This window comes from the organism of the source record quoted next, unplaced genomic scaffold, assembly GCF_019419815.1.
Source record: "Pyrus x bretschneideri cultivar Hongxiangsu unplaced genomic scaffold, Pyrus_bretschneideri_v1 Contig31, whole genome shotgun sequence".
Lineage (NCBI taxonomy): Eukaryota > Viridiplantae > Streptophyta > Magnoliopsida > Rosales > Rosaceae > Pyrus > Pyrus x bretschneideri.
The window spans coordinates 4,472,577-4,490,427 of NW_025999624.1; the positions used below are offsets into that span (position 1 = coordinate 4,472,577).

At 36.3% G+C, this 17,851-nt stretch overlaps 1 protein-coding gene and 1 pseudogene across 1 annotated transcript; both read left to right on the forward strand.

The window, feature by feature from the left end:
- Positions 1–5,893: 5,893 nt before the first annotated feature.
- LOC103963921 (pentatricopeptide repeat-containing protein At1g08070, chloroplastic-like) lies at positions 5,894–7,781 on the forward strand. Its single transcript, XM_009376800.3, has one exon. It carries the CDS (start codon positions 6,149–6,151, stop codon positions 7,715–7,717), a length of 1,569 nt encoding a protein of 522 aa, XP_009375075.2. The 5' UTR covers positions 5,894–6,148; the 3' UTR covers positions 7,718–7,781.
- Positions 7,782–8,003: 222 nt separating this feature from the next.
- Positions 8,004–9,723, forward strand: LOC103949760 (annotated as a pseudogene).
- Positions 9,724–17,851: the final 8,128 nt, after the last annotated feature.

Consider the following 17,851-nt stretch of genomic DNA (forward strand, 5'->3'; position numbering starts at 1 on the left):
GAATACAAGTTAGAGCAGAAGTCGGACATAGGATTTACTTACTAGAAGCGGTTTGTTTCTTCATTCCCGCTACAAGTGCAACAGCAATGGAAGCAGTGGAGGTTTTCGAAGTCTTAGAAGTCTGAGCTCATGTACTTTTCCTGATTGGAGCTACCCACTTGAGCTCAGGTTGTCTTTTAGGCTCAGAGTCAAAAGTCTCCACCACAATTGTTCGCGCCCGTTTTGGTGCTCTAGTTTTTTCCTTGGGCTCGACCTTAGCCTTTGAATCTCCAAATAACTCGGAGATGTCTCCACCTTCTCCAACCTCTCACTTCTTAGCCTTAACTACAACTTCCTGAAAAATTAGAGCATCGATAGTTTTTTCATCTGAACCAGTGCATTCCCTTGAGCAGCAAGTTTAAGAAATGAACAAGGGATAAAAAAGAGGACAAAATCTTGAGGTTAGAAATAAAATACAAATTAAAGGAATATGAAGTACTTATCAGAAGAAGCTGGTTCTTTTGATTGATCATTTCTTTCCAATTCTCAAGCTCACCTGAGTTGGGATAAGATTTGAGAGAGAGTTGGCTGAAGAGACGATCGTGTGTTTCCCGTAAATCTCCTCCATATTTCTTAACCCACATAGTTTCCCACCAGATGGAGAAAGTAAAGGTACATTCAAATTTGAGGGCTAAAGACTTTCGGGCAACCTTGCTTATAACCTCAAGGTAGACCTGGCATTCGTGTCGTGTTTCTCGTGTTCGTGTCGTTTTCGTGTCATACCCGATAGCTTAACGGGTCGTGTCGTGTAATACCTGTTAAAGTAAACAGGTAATATGACCCGACCCGAAATCAACCCGTTAATATTATCAGGTAATATGACCCGACCCGTTACTCGTTAAGAAAATTATATTTTAAATCAATAAAAATGAAAAGAAAAACATAATTTGACCCAAAAAAATGTAAAACATAATACTAAATTAGTATATACATACTAAATTTCGGAGTTGACCCCTTAATGAACGTTGTAAAGTTTTTCATTACGTGTGATTACATTTTTCACACTTATTATTATTAATTTTTCACTCAAATAAATAACATTGTTCATGAGATTTTTAAAAATCTACACTTATTTATGCTTTCATCAAGTATAACATAAGATTTTATGGTATCCACTAGTGTAAATATTTTAAATTGAAGATCGAATTCATTCATTGTATTCATATAGGGTCAATGAGTGTAGCTGTAAAAAATCATCAAAATTGGAGTTAAAATAACCGTTAAATCGTAATTTTTCGTTTATAACCGTCGAAAAGTTTTGTCTCATTACTTGATCTCTGAATGTTTTTTTTTTTGCAATTTTTGGCGTATGCGATCTCGAAGCATATATAAACAAGTTTGACGGTTGGATCGTTGAAATTAGTTTCGTAGGATGCGTATCTCATCAAAATGATAGATTCACTAACACTTAAGAGTTTATTTATACTTTCATCAAGTATAACATAAGATTTTGTGGTATCCACTAGTGTAAATATTTTAAATTAAAGATCGAATTCATTCATTGTATTTGTTTAGGGTCAAGGAGTGTAGCTGTAAAAAATCATCAAAATCGGAGTTAAAATAACCGTTAAATCGTGATTTTTCGTTTATAACCATCGAAAAGTTTTGCCTCATTACTTGATCTCTGAATGTTTGTTTTTTGCAATTTTTGACGTATGCGATCTCGAAGCATATACAAACAAGTTTGACGGTTGGATCATTGAAATTAGTTTCGTAGGATGCATATCACATCAAAACGATAGATTCACTAACACTTAAGAGTTTATTTATACTTTCATCAAGTATAACATAAGATTTTGTGGTATCCACTAGTGTAAATATTTTAAATTGAAGATCGAATTCATTCATTGTATTTACATAAGGTCAAGGAGTGTACCTGTAAAATATCATCAAAATCGGAGTTATAATAACTGTTAAATTGTGATTTTTCGTTTATAACAGTCGAAAAGTTTTGTCCCGTTACTTGATCTCTGAATGTTTGTTTTTTGCAATTTTTGGCGTATGCGATCTTGAAGCATATATAAACAAGTTTGACGGTTGGATCGTTGAAATTAGTTTCTAAGATGTGTATCCCATCAAAACAATAGCTTCACTAACACTTAAGAGTTTATTTATACTTTCATCAAGTATAACATAAGATTTTGTGGTATCCACTAGTGTAAATATTTTAAATTGAAGATCGAATTCATTCATTGTATTTACATAAGGTCAAGGAGTGTACCTGTAAAATATCATCAAAATCGGAGTTATAATAACTGTTAAATCGTGATTTTTCGTTTATAATCGTCGAAAAGTTTTGTCCCGTTACTTGATCTCTGAATGTTTTTTTTTTTGCAATTTTTGGTGTATGTGATCTCGAATCATGTATAAACAAATTTGACGGTTGGATCATTGAAATTAGTTTCATAGGATGCGTATCCCATCAAAACGATACATTAACTAACACTTAAGAGTTTATTTATACTTTCATTAAGTATAACATAAGATTTGTGGTATACACTAGTGTAAATATTTTAAATTGAAGATCGAATTCATTCATTGTATTCATATAAGGTCAAGGAGTGTAGCTGTAAAAAGTTATCAAAATCGGAGTTACAATAACCGTTAAATCGTGGTTTTTCGTTTACAACCGTTGAAAAGTTTTGTCTCATTACTTCATCTCTGAATGTTTGTTTTTTGCAATTTTTGGAGTATGCGATCTTGAAGCATGTATAAACAAGTTTGACGGTTGGATTGTTGAAATTAGTTTTGTAGGAAACTTATCCCGTCAAAACGATAAATTCACTAACACTTAAGAGTTTATTCATACTTTCATCATTTTGATGGGATACGCATTGATGTTATACTTAATGAAAGTATAAATAAACTTTAAGCGTTAGTGAATCTTATCGTTTTGATGACTTGGAATAAATATATTAATTATTTATATATTTTAAGTGTTAATTAGACTATGTTTCAATTAGTATGTGATGATATTTAATAATAAAATTACATTTATGTTTTTTTATTACGTATTTTATTTTTATTCAAGTTAAAATGTTATAAGAGATAAAAAAAAAAAAAAAAAACAAAAAAGCTGGTTACTTTTTTTCTTTGGGTTAAACATTAGGCGGGAAATGGATGGATATAGGTTGCAAAATTTCCCAAACATTAGGTGGGAAATGGATGAAACTCTTGAAATATTAGGCAGGAAATTAATTATTATAATTTTTTTATGTTTTTGGTATTTTTAAATTACTTGATATTTTTATTTTTAATGTGTTTTATGATTTTTAATCTCAATCTTTGCCTATAATATATTATAAAAATAAATAAATAAATAAAACTTAAATTTTAAAATTTATATAAAATAATAATAGAATAATAATTAATAAACAATATATACATATTCATTATATCTATTGCATTTTATAGTAAGTTTTTTTTAGTAGTTTAAAAAATTAAAATCATCAAAATAGCATTTTTCTTATCGTGTCGAAACAGGTTACCCGCGTGTCACTTTCGTGTAAACCTGTTAAGGACCCGTTATTAACGGGTTATTATCGTGTGACCCGATAATGACCCGATTAGTTATCGTGTTGACCCGAAACCCATTATTTTCGTGTCGTTTACGTGTCGTGTTAACGGGTCGTGTAATAAATTGCCAGGTCTACCTCAAGGCTACGTCGGGCAACTCGGAAAGTGACTTCTTCAGGAGAATGGAGGTGGTAAGAGGTGCAACAATGAGCGGAGTCAAAGAATGAGATTAGGATGGCTTGCCTAAAGCCTAATGTCTACTACAGAAGTTGGGATGATAAACCTCCAGCTCGCGTTCGTAACAATCACTACGAACCCCCAAGCTAAGTCCCGTGGTTGAATACAGCTAATAAATTTCGTTATGTAAAAAGGATTAGTATCTTCTCCAAAGGCATCTTGGAAGGCTTGATCAGAAAACCAGGATACCTCATAAGAACAGATGTTCCTTACTTTAAGTTTGCCTGAGTCCTGCAAACTCTGAAGAAATAAAAACAGGCAAACGTGGAATGGTTAGTGGAAAGGGCTTCGGCCAGAATTCGGGCATGAGCCACACCTTTTGGGAACTTCAGGTTAGCTGCCTGAAAATCTAAGAAATACCATTGTAACCATAATTGGACCATCCAAATTGGTCCGTTGAGGCTGGTTTCAAATGGTTCGCCCTAAGTCATTTAAAAAAAAAGATGGTAAAGATGAGAGAGAAAGAAATGGCCCATAGCAACATCATCAAAATTATGGAGAGCTTCAACTAAAGGAATCCATTCAACCTTCACTCCTTTAGATTTGTTGAGGAAGACGTGCTTGTCGAGCCAATACAAGAGGAAGTACATGTGCTCTTGATCTAAGTTGGCATTAGAGGAGTCTGCACCAAAACTCTTTTTCACAAAATGGATGAAACCCTTAAAAAAGGTCCTATAACTCTTAAAGGTTGCAGACTTGTATTCCAGCTGGAGCAGAGGAGCAGAGGAACCTGAACTTTCAGCAGTCGAGCGAGAAAGTGGTGCCCAGTCATGAGTCACATCCACGATTCTGTCCGAGGGTCTTAGCCCAAAGACTTGTGCCATATCCAGGATTTTTGGAGACATGGGGCCTATCTTGAAATCAAATGTGTTAATGCCTGAGTTCCGAGTAAAGGCGTGCGACGGTGGTTACTGAGAAACAACTGTTCAATCATTATTACTGCCTCGGGTTGCAGGCTTAACAACGATTGAAGGGGGCACTGTTTGGGTTAATATTTAACTTTGGACTTCAAGGAAAGAAAGCCCAAAAGAGCTCAATAAAGGAGATTTTGCCCGAGGCCTAGAGTCAAGCCCAGATACCCATCTCGAGACAATATGACGGCTCCCCATTTAATGCAAAGGCTAGATGCTTACAAGAGAAGTGATAACCGATGGAAATCCACCTACTCTCAGCCCAAAAGCACTTTCTGAATGACAGAACATGTAAAAATGCTGATGAGTCACTACCTTTCAGTTGCTTTCGGGCAAAATCAAAAGCAGTACAGTAAGGCTAATTCACCTATAAAAGGGGGAAAAGGGCCCAGAGACAAAGACACTTAACCAATCAAACAAACAAACATACAACTTGCCTCTCAGTCAAGCAAATACTCAAAAAGCTGTGCTTTGTCCAGATTTTGTACAATTTTAGCTATAGACTCCCCTTAAAAAGACATATTTTGTCTAAATGTAAAAGCTCTGCTACCTTTTCTAAATGTTGTAGTATCGATTCTCTTATGTAAACTTGTTCGCCACTCATCTTGCTTTAGTACTCAACCCCCTATAACTACAAAGAGAAGAAACCGCAAGACGTTTGAACCTTGCCCGACTCTCTTTGTTTTGTCTTTAAGTTAATAGATCTGGTGTTATGATGTATTCCTCAGTATATATTTAAGTCATTTCTAGTCTTTTGATGAACCAAAGTTCCATTAGTTCTCAGATCTAGTTCACTTAGTGGTTTTACTGTCGTAAGAAGACTAAATGTGAATTAAACTGTTGCCTTGATCAGATCTGGACCTCCACCCTTTAAGCATACAAGATAACCAATTAAAAGTCCTTGATCTCAAGGCATAGAAAAGAACTTAATGTAGACTTAACCCATCTATGACAATCCTTTGACAACAAGAAGTCAGAATAACTTGGGGCGCAAGTAATCGGCTTAAACACACTTGTTCTACATCTGCCATACTGAGATGGCAGTGACACACCTAAGCACTTCGTTAGTTTTGATTGTGAGCCTCAAGGCCTACACCTAAGACCCTACAAAGACACCTTTCAGAACTAACTTTGTCCTCTTCTTGCAGCAGCTCAACAAGTAGGAGCCCGACAACCAACGAAAGTGCCAACTCCTCGGGGAGCCGTGTGCTCGAACCAGGGATCCCTCCCAGTGAGATTTCCTGCCCGAACAACATCACCTAAATAAGATACACCATAGTATGGAGGACGTAGCTAGTGAGCTTTTCACTGTCAAAATACATCTTATCCGGCTCTCCTGACCCCCCTCCTTCCTCCGCCTTCCTTCCTCTGCGCAACCCAAATTCCCACCCAACCGCTGCCCACAATTGTTTCAGATGTCCGATTTCTCCTCGAGAAAAAGATAAATGCCCAGCAATTCCGACACCTACTGTTTATACATTTTCGTAAAAAGTACAATGAAACGTCAATTAAAGCAAATCATCCTTGCCCAAATCATCAAAAACCCTAAACCCCAACTCTTAAACCCTCTACTGGGACATCTCACAAACTCCCCCGCCCCACAAACTGCCCTTTTCCTGTACAACCAAATGCTCCACTTCCCAACCTCCCACAATCACTACACCTTCACTTACGCTCTCAAGGCATGTTGCTTCCTCCATGATGACAACAAGGGACGGGAAGTCCACGCCCGCGTCGTAAAAACTGGGCACTTTTCCGATACCTTCATCCAAAACTCGTTGCTTCATTTCTACGTAACCCAAGCTGACATTGTATCCGCTACCCGGGTTTTCGAATCCATACCAAACCCTGATGTTGTTTCGTGGACTTCGATGATTTCGGGTCTTAACAAGTGTGGATTTGTGGAGGAAGCAATTGTTAAGTTTATGTCCATGGATGTGCAGCCTAATTCTACTACTCTTGTCATTGTTATGTCCGCTTGTTCGAGTTTAGGAGCTTTAAAGTTTGGTAAATCTGTTCATGGATATTGTATGAGGAAGTTATCTGGAAGGAATGTTATTTGGGACAATGCAGTGTTGGATTTTTACATGAGATGTGGGTCTTTGGTGAGTGGACGGTACCTGTTTGTAAATATGCCAAAGAGAGATGTGTATTCTTGGACTAGCATGGTGGGTGGTTATGCACAAAGAGGATTTTGTGATGAGGCAGTGAGGCTTTTTCAGGAGATGGTTCAGGGAGAGGAAGTTGAGCCTAATGAGGCTACCATTGTAAATGTATTGTCAGCGTGTTCTTCGATTGGAGCATTGAGTTTAGGCCAGTGGGTGAATTCGTATATAAGTGCGCGGCCAGATCTCATGTTGAATGGCATTGTGGGAAATGCATTAATAAACATGTATGTAAAGTGTGGTGAAGTAGGTATGGCAGTTTCAGTTTTTAAAACCCTGGTTTGCAAGGATAACGTTTCGTGGAGTACCATCATAAGCGGCATGGCCATGAATGGTTATGGTATACATGCGTTGCAGCTCTTTTCGCTCATGCTAGTCCATGGGATTCCTCCTGATGATGTAACCTTCCTTGGCGTGTTATCAGCATGCAGTCACGCAGGTCTAGTCGATCAAGGGTCAATGTTTTTCAATGCTATGAAAAATGTTTATCAGATCGCCCCTCAAACACAGCATTACGTCTGCCTAGTTGATATGTATGGTCGAGCGGGGTTCTTGGAGGAAGCAGAGAGTTTCATTAAGGAAATGCCAACAGAAGCAGACGGCGCTGTTTGGGGAGCGTTTCTTAATGCATGCAAAATTCATGGGAATGAGAAGATGTTTGAGAGGATCAGAAATGATCTCCTCAAGAGTAGAGGAGTAAGCATCGGAACTTATGCTCTTGTATCGAATGCATACGCTACTCACGAACGGTGGGATGAGGCTAATAAGGTTCGTGATGAAATGAGACAGAAGGGGTTGAAGAAATTAGCAGCATATAGCCAGATAGATGTTGATCCAAATATCTTATAATCTCAGTACATGTTTGATGTACCTTGTACAGTAGAAATTATTCAAACACATTGAGGTTCTTTCAGATTGAGCAACAAATCTACTCTCTCAAACACTTTAAAACTTTACACTCCAATTATTAGACAATACGATATTTTCATTTTCATTTTGTTATAATAGGAATCTAATGCTCGATAAATACGCTTGTCTATTTACTACAGAACGATTAAGGCTAGTCGCGATCTTTTTTCCGCTTGTCATCTGTTTTTCACGCAATGATATTTGGACGTCTATGACAATCGCGAACATGACATACAAGTTCAGTTCATGGTTTTTGCAGCTCTATTGTAATAAATTAGTCAATTAATTAATTTGCAAAGAAGTAATATTAGCACGAAATAATAAAAAGTTAGGGGATTTTTGAGGTTTAAACAATTTATGGCAACTTGTAAGTTGAATTTATCATACCCAATAAATACTAAATTTAGAAACTTTCGTATTTAATACCTCATATGAATAAATATGTTGCTAAAGTTGAGAAAGTTGAAAGCTTCACCATTAACGTATTTACCAAAATGTGTTTACTAAGAGGGTGTGATATAATATTTGTGCTAAAATGAGTTTACCGAGAAAGGGGTGCTCATTTATTTAAGGGAATTTTAATGAAAAGTCTGCAATACTGTTCGTTTTAACGAAAAACACATTTTTAAACTAAAAAGTCAAACCTGGTACTATTCACTTTATCTTTTTTTTTTTTGTCCTTATCGTTAAAACTCAAAGTTTTCAAGCCATTTTCATTAGTTTTCCTTTTACTTAATCTATTGCACTTCAAAAATTCTTCATTTCTTAACAAATTTAATCTCGTACGTCACATTTTCATTTTGATACAGTAGGAACAATAATGCTCGCAAAACCATTTATTAGTGTCGCTATGATAACCGACAAGAAATAATGCAGTGGCAGATACAATAAGAGACAAATTGCCAGAGTCAGGAAATGAATTTTTCAACAGAAAATACTATAAAACTGACAGTAATTATGTAGGATATAATCGACAGAGAATATATTAATACTGAATAAATAAGAGCATTCTTTGTCAGATAAAACTGACAGAAAATACTATAAAGTTGACAGAACTAGTGTCAGATATTACCGATAGGGAATTTATTAATATGAATAAATAAGAACATAAAATTGACTGAAAATATATTAATAATAAAAAATATATATAAACCAAGACGATGGAAAACTTTCATTAGTTGAAAAAGGTAAGCATAGATCTCCATGCAAAGCAAGAAAGAGCGATGACGAACAGGGTATTAACCAAGACGATGGAAAACTGGACAGAAGAAACATGCTGATTGGTCTTGGAGCTGGAGGGCTGTACGGGGCCACCGGTCTTGGCCTTGGGATCAACCCATTTGCCACCGCTCTTCCGATTCCTACTCCTGACCTATGCGTCCCGACCACGAGGGATTTGATTGGGCTTCATTGTTGTCCACAACCGTCTACTGAAATCATCAAATTCAAGCTACCAGACAAAGTCCCAAATTCACTCCGCACCAGGCCAGAGGCACATAAAGTCGATGAAAAGTAATTAAAAAGCTACAAAACGGCCATCGAGGGGATGAAGAACCTCCACGAGGACGACCCACGTAACTTCTGGAACCAAGCTAAGGTTCACTGCAATTACTATGTTAGCTGTGAAAAGTATTTAAAAAAACTACAAAACTGCATATTACTATGTTAGCTGTGATAAAAATGGCAAGGAGAAAGTTCACTGCAATGAAATACAAGTTCACTCCTTGTGACTCTTCTACCCCTTCCACCGCTGGTACCTCTACTTTTGCAAGAGAATCCTTGCCAAGCTCATTGAGGAGATCGATCCAAATTTTGCTTTGCCTTTCTGGAACTGGGACGGTAAAGATGGCATGTACTTGCCTTCCATTTTCGAGGAGGACCGCAGTAGTTCCCCACTCTTCGACCACTACCGAAACGCCAAGCACTGGAAGCCGGGATTTGTGTAGGCGAAAGGAAGAGATGAAAGGGTTTTATTTTGAAAAATTTTCATTACTCTTTGTTATAACAGATAAAAAAAAAAAAAAAAGGGGGCAAATATCCCCCCAAAATTCCCTTCCAAAATTTTAAATCCCCCCCTCCCCCCAAAAAAAAAAAATTTGTTACGATTTTAAAAAATAAAATAATAATTATTTGGTTTAATAAATAAATAAATAATATATATTTAAATAGAATATGTTTTTAAGAATTAAATAAATAATTATTTGGTTTAATAAATAATAACCCATGTAAAATATGCGATAAAAAAATAAAAAGATAATTATACAACGAAAATGTCATCACACAAACTAAATATTGTCTAATCAATACATGAAAAACAAAAATAAAAATTTAGCACAAATTACTTTTCCCACTTCAAAATTTAGGCAAATTTAATGGAGATATACATTCTACGAAACTAGTTTCAATGATCTAACCGTCAAACTTGTTTGTAGATACTACAAGATCGCATACATAAAAAATCGCAAAAAAAAAAAAACATTCAGAGATTAGGTAACAGAACAAAAGTTTTCGACGGTTATAAACGAAAAATCACAATTTAACGGTTATTTTAGCTCCGGTTTTGATGATTTTTTTACAGCTACTGACACACCCCAACCGAGGCTAGGGCATGCTGGCCGTCACGTGGAAGTGACGTAGCCATGTGCACAGTGCAGAAGCTAAAGGAAATAATGTAAAAGTACGAATAATTTAAAAACTAGCAAATATAATGTGATAAAGTATGTGCTAGCGTAAGCAAATCGCTGAATTCAGAGCCTAAAGCCTACAGCAGTCCAAAAAACGATACAACAATAGTGCACCCGAAGGTGACCCTACATAGTTGGGTGTCTGTCAGAAATGCCGGGACGTCCTCTGGGAAAACCACCAAACCCGCTAAGCTACTAGAACCTGGAGGGGCGCAAAACAAAAGCGTGAGTGGGCAAAAACAAATTCTTTAAAAATCATTTCATAAAATACATTCTAACCCCTCGCCGTAAAACCTGTATACATCCCAGAAATAACATATACACGTAGGTATAAATATGCCAAATAATCTCAAGGATATGCCATCATGCTCAAAGGTATGCCGTCATGCTCAAAGGTATGCCGTCATGCTCAAAACCTCATAATAATATGCAAGTGCTCAGGTATAAAACGTGTCAATAACTTATCACTGGCAGCCGGAGTCACCTAAAGTGACCTGTACGGCTGAACCTAGAGCTCCAATCTCAATCTCAACAACCAACCTGCCCACGAGTCGGAACCACCTATAGTGGTCTGTATGACAAGCCTGGGTGCGATACATATAAACGCTCTAGTGCTACGATCACGTGAAGACTGAGCGAATAATCGCGGGTCACCTACGAGTCGGAACCACCTATAGTGGTCTGTACGACAAGACTGTGCACCTAACTTGGATTCAAGCTGAGCGTGTGGTGCGGGAGGTGAACAACACGTGAAGGACTGTGCCCTACTCTGGGCGGGAGCACTAACACCGGGGGTGCAGGTTATGAGCTCTCTAAGCATCTCTAACCACTATTTAATGCAATCGTTAAATAACACTTACCTGGCACTTACCTATGCCTCCATAACACCAACATATATATATATATATATGACATATGCATAATCGAATATATAATTAAACGTATATGCCACTAATCATGCATAACCTATAATTACATAAAATGAATGGCATATAACGAAGCATTCATACTAAATTCTGGGAAATAATATGTATATAGGTATATACGGAAAACAAAAGCCCACTCACTGGTATGTGGAAGGGTCGTAGCCCCCTGCCTCAAGTGTGCACGCTCGTCCTCGGGATACGTGTCACCTATATGCGAATTAACTATAAAAACGTTAACTTTAAAGCACATAACTGTCCGTTCAAAATAACTTCTCATACATTGCTCAAAATGGACAAATGAATATACCAACGTGATCTACACAACCTCAGGATCACAACCATATTTTTAAAATAATTTTTGGACCTCCCACGCGCCCTCACGCGCCAAAACAGGCACGGACCCACGCGCCCCCACGCGCGGCCACGTGCCAGGCACACTGACGGCGTCAAGTGACGCCGTCAGGAATATTCCATTAAACCAACGGAATATTCCGTTAACCCTAAACTGACGCCGTCACTGCTGTTAGGAATATTCCGTTAAACCTAAACGGAATATTCCTGTTTCTTCTCCGGTCAGTTCCCATCGCCGGCGCCGTCGCCGGAAAACCTGTAAGTCGTGATTTCTCGCTCATTTTTCCACCTTTTTTCACGTTTCTTGCACCAAAATCAACCTTAGAACTAGTAGAACACGATCCTACAAGTTTTAAGGCCTAAAACTACGAGATTATACCTGTCCAAATCTCCAAAACTCGGCCAACTTCGAACCAAGCTTTCCCGACGTCCAAAATTGTCTAACGAAGCACTCCCAAGCTCCTGGGAACCTCACAAACACAACTATAAGCTTCAAATGTCCAAAAACTCACTAAATTAATCTTGCATGAACAGTAGCTAAAATGGACATGGCGATATCGACGTGAAAACGTCGAAGTTCTTACCTGAAAATGGCACCACTGGACTCCTCTCAGCCTCACAAGCACGATGGTGGTCTTGGATCCTTCAATCTGTGATGTTTTAGTGTAGTTGTGTGTGTGTCCGTACACTTTCAAAAGGAAGAGGAAGGATAGAGACTCGGGAGAGAGAGAGAGGGATAGGGAAAGAGACTGAGAAAGGGATAGGGACAATGAGGGTATGTGTGTGACCCCCAAGCATGCCAACAAGGCATACAAATAACCAAAAACACAACCAACTAACTAGGGGCAAAATGGTCATTTCACATGTACGTTTCGATAATTCCGGGACGGGATGTCACAGCTACACTCCTCGAACCTATAAGAATGCAATGAACAAATTTGATCTTCAATTTAAAATATTTACACTAGTGGATACCACAAAATCTTATTTTATACTTAATGGAAATATAATATTAACTCTAAGTGTTTGTTTAATCTACCGTTTTGACGCGATATGCATTCTACGAAACTTTTTTCAACGATCCAACCGTCAAACTTATTTGTACACACTCCGAAATTGCATACATAAAAAACAAATATTCAGAGATAAAGTAATGGAACAAAAGTTTTCAACAGTTATAAATGAAAAATCACAATTCAACGGTTATTTTATCTTCGAGTTTAATGATTTTTTACAACTACACTCCTCGACCCTATAAGAATGCAATGAATGAATTCAATCTTCAATTTATAATATTTACACTACTGGATACCACAAAATCTTAGTTTATACTTAATGAAAGTATAATATTAACACTAAGTGTTTGTTTAATCTACTTTTTTTGACGCGATAGACATTCTATGAAACTTTTTTCAACGATCCAACCGTCAAACTTATTTGTACACACTCCAAGATTGCATACATAAAAAATTGTAAAAAATAAATATTTAGAGATTGCGTAACAGAACAAAAAAGTTTCCGACGGTTATAATCGAAAAATCACAATTTACGGTTATTTTAACTCCGATTTTAATGATTTTTTTACAATTACACTCCTCAACCCTATAAGAATGCAATGAATAAATTTGATCTTCAATTTAAAATATTTACATTAGTGGATACCAAAAAATCTTATTTTATACTTAATGGAAGTATAACATTATCTCTTTAAGTGTTTATTTAATCTACCGTTTTAACGCGATACACATCCTACGAAACATTTCAATGATCTAACCATCAAACTTATCTGTACACACTCCGAGATCGCATATGTAAAAAATCACAAAAAAACAAACATTTAGAGATGAGGTAATAGAACAAATGTTTTCGATGATTATAAATGAAAAATCATAATTTAATGGTTATTTTAGCTCCGATTTTGATGATTTTTTACAGCTACACTCCTTGACCCTATAAGAATGCATTGAACGAATTCGATCTTCAATTTAAAATATTTACACTAGTGGATACCACAAAATCTTATTTTATACTTGATGGGGAAGTATAACATTAACTCTAAGTGTTTTGATTAATTTACCGTTTTGATGCGATACACATTCTATGAAATGTTTTTCAATGATCCAACCGTCAAACTTGTTTGTACACACTCTGAGATCGCATACGTAAACAATCGCAGAAAACAAACGTTCATAGATTAGGTAACGGAACAAAAGGTTTTTATGGTTATAAACGAAAAATCACAATTTAACGGTTATTTTAGCTCCGATTTTGATGTTTTTTTTACAGCTACACTCCTCGACCCTATAAGAATGCAATGAATGAATTCGATTTTCAATTTAAAATATTTACACTAGTGCATAAATCTTATTTTATACTTAATGGAAGTATAACATTAACTCTTAAGTGTTTGTTAAATTTATCAATTTGATAGGATATGCATTCTACGAAACTAGTTTCAATGATCCAAACGTCAAATATGTTTGTATATACTCCGAGATAGCATGTGTAAAAAATCACAAAAAAAAAAAACATTCAGAGATTAGGTAACGAGACCATGAGTGAAAAAAAAACATTCAGAGATTATTCTGGCGGTCGCCCAAAATTTTGCTTTGTTCGTGTCGGTTATATCCGATAGGGCCATGAGTGAAAAAAAAAATATTTAAATTGTGTGTTTATTTATTTATTTTTAATCAATATAACATTTTAAAATAATAAAATAATCAATTTTTGTCGATTATAACCACCAGAATACTAAATAATAACCACCAGAAACTAAAATAATAAAATAGTCAATTTCTGTCGGTTGTAACCACCACCATTAACTTAAAAATTGCCGAAATATGTTAAAAATGTTTATAAAAAAAATTCAAAAATTCTGGCGGTTATAATAATTCTATGGCGGTTGCATTCGACACTAAATATTCGCCAGGAATTATGTCGGATATAACTGATGTGTTATATAATAGCACACAAATTAAACCCTCTTTTTGACAATTGTAGTATAGATATAAGTAGGGATCGTTCTAGGCCGGGGATTAGGAGGGATTGCTAATCTAATGAAAATTGACTCAAACATATAAAAATATGCTTCAAAACACTTAAACAAATGCAAAAGACTCTTAACTAAACTTATATGACTCAAAACAAACTTAAAAGACTCAAAACAACACAAAACAATAAAAAAAACTCAAACTAGACTCTAGGATTCAATTTGGACGAAAATAGAATTGGTTTTGACTCAAAACACTCAAAAACACTAATTAGGACAGATTTGACACAACTAAATAAAGAGGATTGGGTTTTTGACGAATTTAAGATAAAAACAAATAACTAAAAGACTTAAATAGGATTTGGACGAATTTGGGAAAAACGATAGATGATTAGATAGCTAGAGGATACTTTTCCACACATGATACATTCGAACACAAATTGATTTCCAGTTGCTTTTTCGATAAACCATGAACCTCAACACCCTAGATTAACCGTGACATCACTAATTAACCCTCAAATTTTCCCTTAGTTATTGGATTGGATGACATCATACGACAACCCAAAGCATTCTTCAAAAGTTCCCTACATGACATCATAACAGAGATACAATCAAAGATCATTACATTCTATGAAAATCATAAGCATTGACAAAGCACTTGTAACTATGACATCATGATACTCATGCTAGGAATTTACTTAACATGATTATGAAAACAACCTTAACTACTTGTGAACATAAGTTTGTAACGATTATGTGAAACTCCCTTATATTCTAGCACCAAATTCAAGCATGCAAATTAAGTGTGCACCCTTAATCAACAAACAAGAATAAGTTATCCATCAAATGGTTAAGTAAATTGCATTCACAATTTATGAAATCACAACTGAAATTAATCAATTCATATTGCAAATATAATCATGGTTTCAAAGTCTCCTCTAGCCAAAACAAAATTAATTCCTCATGTTTACAACAAAACAAAGAGAATATAAATTAAACATTGAAAACAAAGATTGAATACACCTAGAAACACTCCAGGTGGCTCCTCCTTCCTTCCTTGCTGCCAACAATGGGGATTTGTGTGAATTTAGGCTCTTGAGGTGTGGTGGATGGCGTGGTGTGAATTTGGGGTAGAGGGTGGTGGTTTTTGAGTGTTGTGGCATCAAGTATTTATAGGGTGAAGGGGAGGCACGAATTTGGGCTAAAAAGGAGAGGAATTAGGACTCCAAATCACCAAAGAACAAGGATACTTTCAATCAGATTCCAAGAAGGATAAGGAATGGTCCTTGTGGCAGATTCTAGAACTTCTAGAAGGGTTACATGTGGCATAAACTTAATGCACGAAAATAGGGCTTCTAGAACTTGATATTTAGGTGATTTAATGTGAAAAGGAGTCCTCTTTGAAGTTGGAATTAAGGTAGGAAAAGATTAGGATAGGATAAGATAAGATAAGGTTGGATAAGGTTTGGATAAGATAAGGAAATTTGGATAAGGTTCCTTATTTCTTGCTCTTTCCTTATCTTCTTTGCATTTGGACTTCTTTCTCCAGATTTTTAGCCTTTCCTAGCATCTCTTGACTTCAATTTCATCCATCCACATTGCTCCATAGTTAAGCTATCCAATCCATGCCCAAAACTGCTCCAAATAGCCTCAAAATGCACTTTCTTGCTCCTTTTGCCATTAGGACCTAAAAAATACGAAAATAGCTTAAAAGGCTAAAATAGATAGTAATTAAGTAACTAAATGCAAGGGAACAACATAACTAAGTAGCATAAATATGCTCCTATCAATAACCGACATGATTTCATTGTTATCAGACACTAACTGAATGATGTGTCAGATATCTTTTATTCGGCATAACGGCTTATTAAATCGCCAACATCATCCGACACCTAAAGTTAATATTGTAGTAGTGTCTAGACAGATTAACTCCGTCAAGCCTGTAGGATTAGTGAAGAGTGTTCTCCCTCTCGTATCGTATACCAATCATGATTTGCATAATTGGATTTGTGCATGCAAATTTCCGTCTTCTTATTCTTGGACAAAATTGAACCTACAAAACAATTAACACATTTGGTCAAGGCCAAGAGCCTCATGCGCCCATGATGAATTAGGGAGAGGAGCTTTGGCCGAAGAACCTCCGATACCAGAGTTAGAATTTGAGGGAAAAATGTGTAGAGAATTTGGAGAATTTTGCAAGAGTGTTGAACTTCGATTTTTGGAGAAAATGGGGTGATATTCCTAGGGCTATGGCCTTCCCTATTAGGAGAATAGGGACCGGTCATATGTAGTATTTTTGGTGTTAATTTCAATCAATTAGCTAATTAATAAATTAATTGGGTAATAAATCAATTAATTAGCTAATTAATATAATTTGAAAGGAATGATTTGGGGGTTACCTTATGGAGAAGATTTGATGAGGATGGATGAAACAGGTTTTGAATAATTACCTATTTTGAGCACTTTTGACCTTCATTAAGTCATGATTGTCCACTGCTCGCATGAAAAGGGCAGCCGGTGTAGAGATCTCTAGTTTTGATGCAGATTTTCACTTGGACTTGGAATTAGATTCTTCTAGGAAAGGGAAATAAATCGCCTCCAAAGCCTATTTAAGCCTACCTTAAGTAGGGGATTAAATTAACTTCGGAGGGCAATTATTTGTCTGTACAAGAAAGAGAGAAAACTAGAGGATATTTGTTCCCCCTCCCCTAGCACTCTTCTTTGCTTGTCGGTGCAAAGAACCGTCTTCCATTGATTTCTTTGTTTTCTTCGCGCGGCACCAATGTAAGAAAAACTTAATTCTCCTTGTCTTCTTCTTAGGTGGTGGTGCTGCCATGGGGTAGCCATTTGGGTGCTGCGCTATGTCGGCTGGCAGGGGCCAGGAGTCGGCTTGGCATGGGCTAATGAGGTGGTGTGGCAGGGGCCATTGCTTGTGTTGCTCGGCTTGATTGAAGCCAAGGACTGGCTCAGCATGGGCCGAGGAAGTGATGTGGCGTCAAATATGTTTGTATATACTCCGAGATAGCATGTGTAAAAAATCACAAAAATAAAAAAAATAAAAAAAATAAACATTCAGAGATTATGTTATGGGCCCATGAGTGAAAAAAAAAACATTCAAAGATTA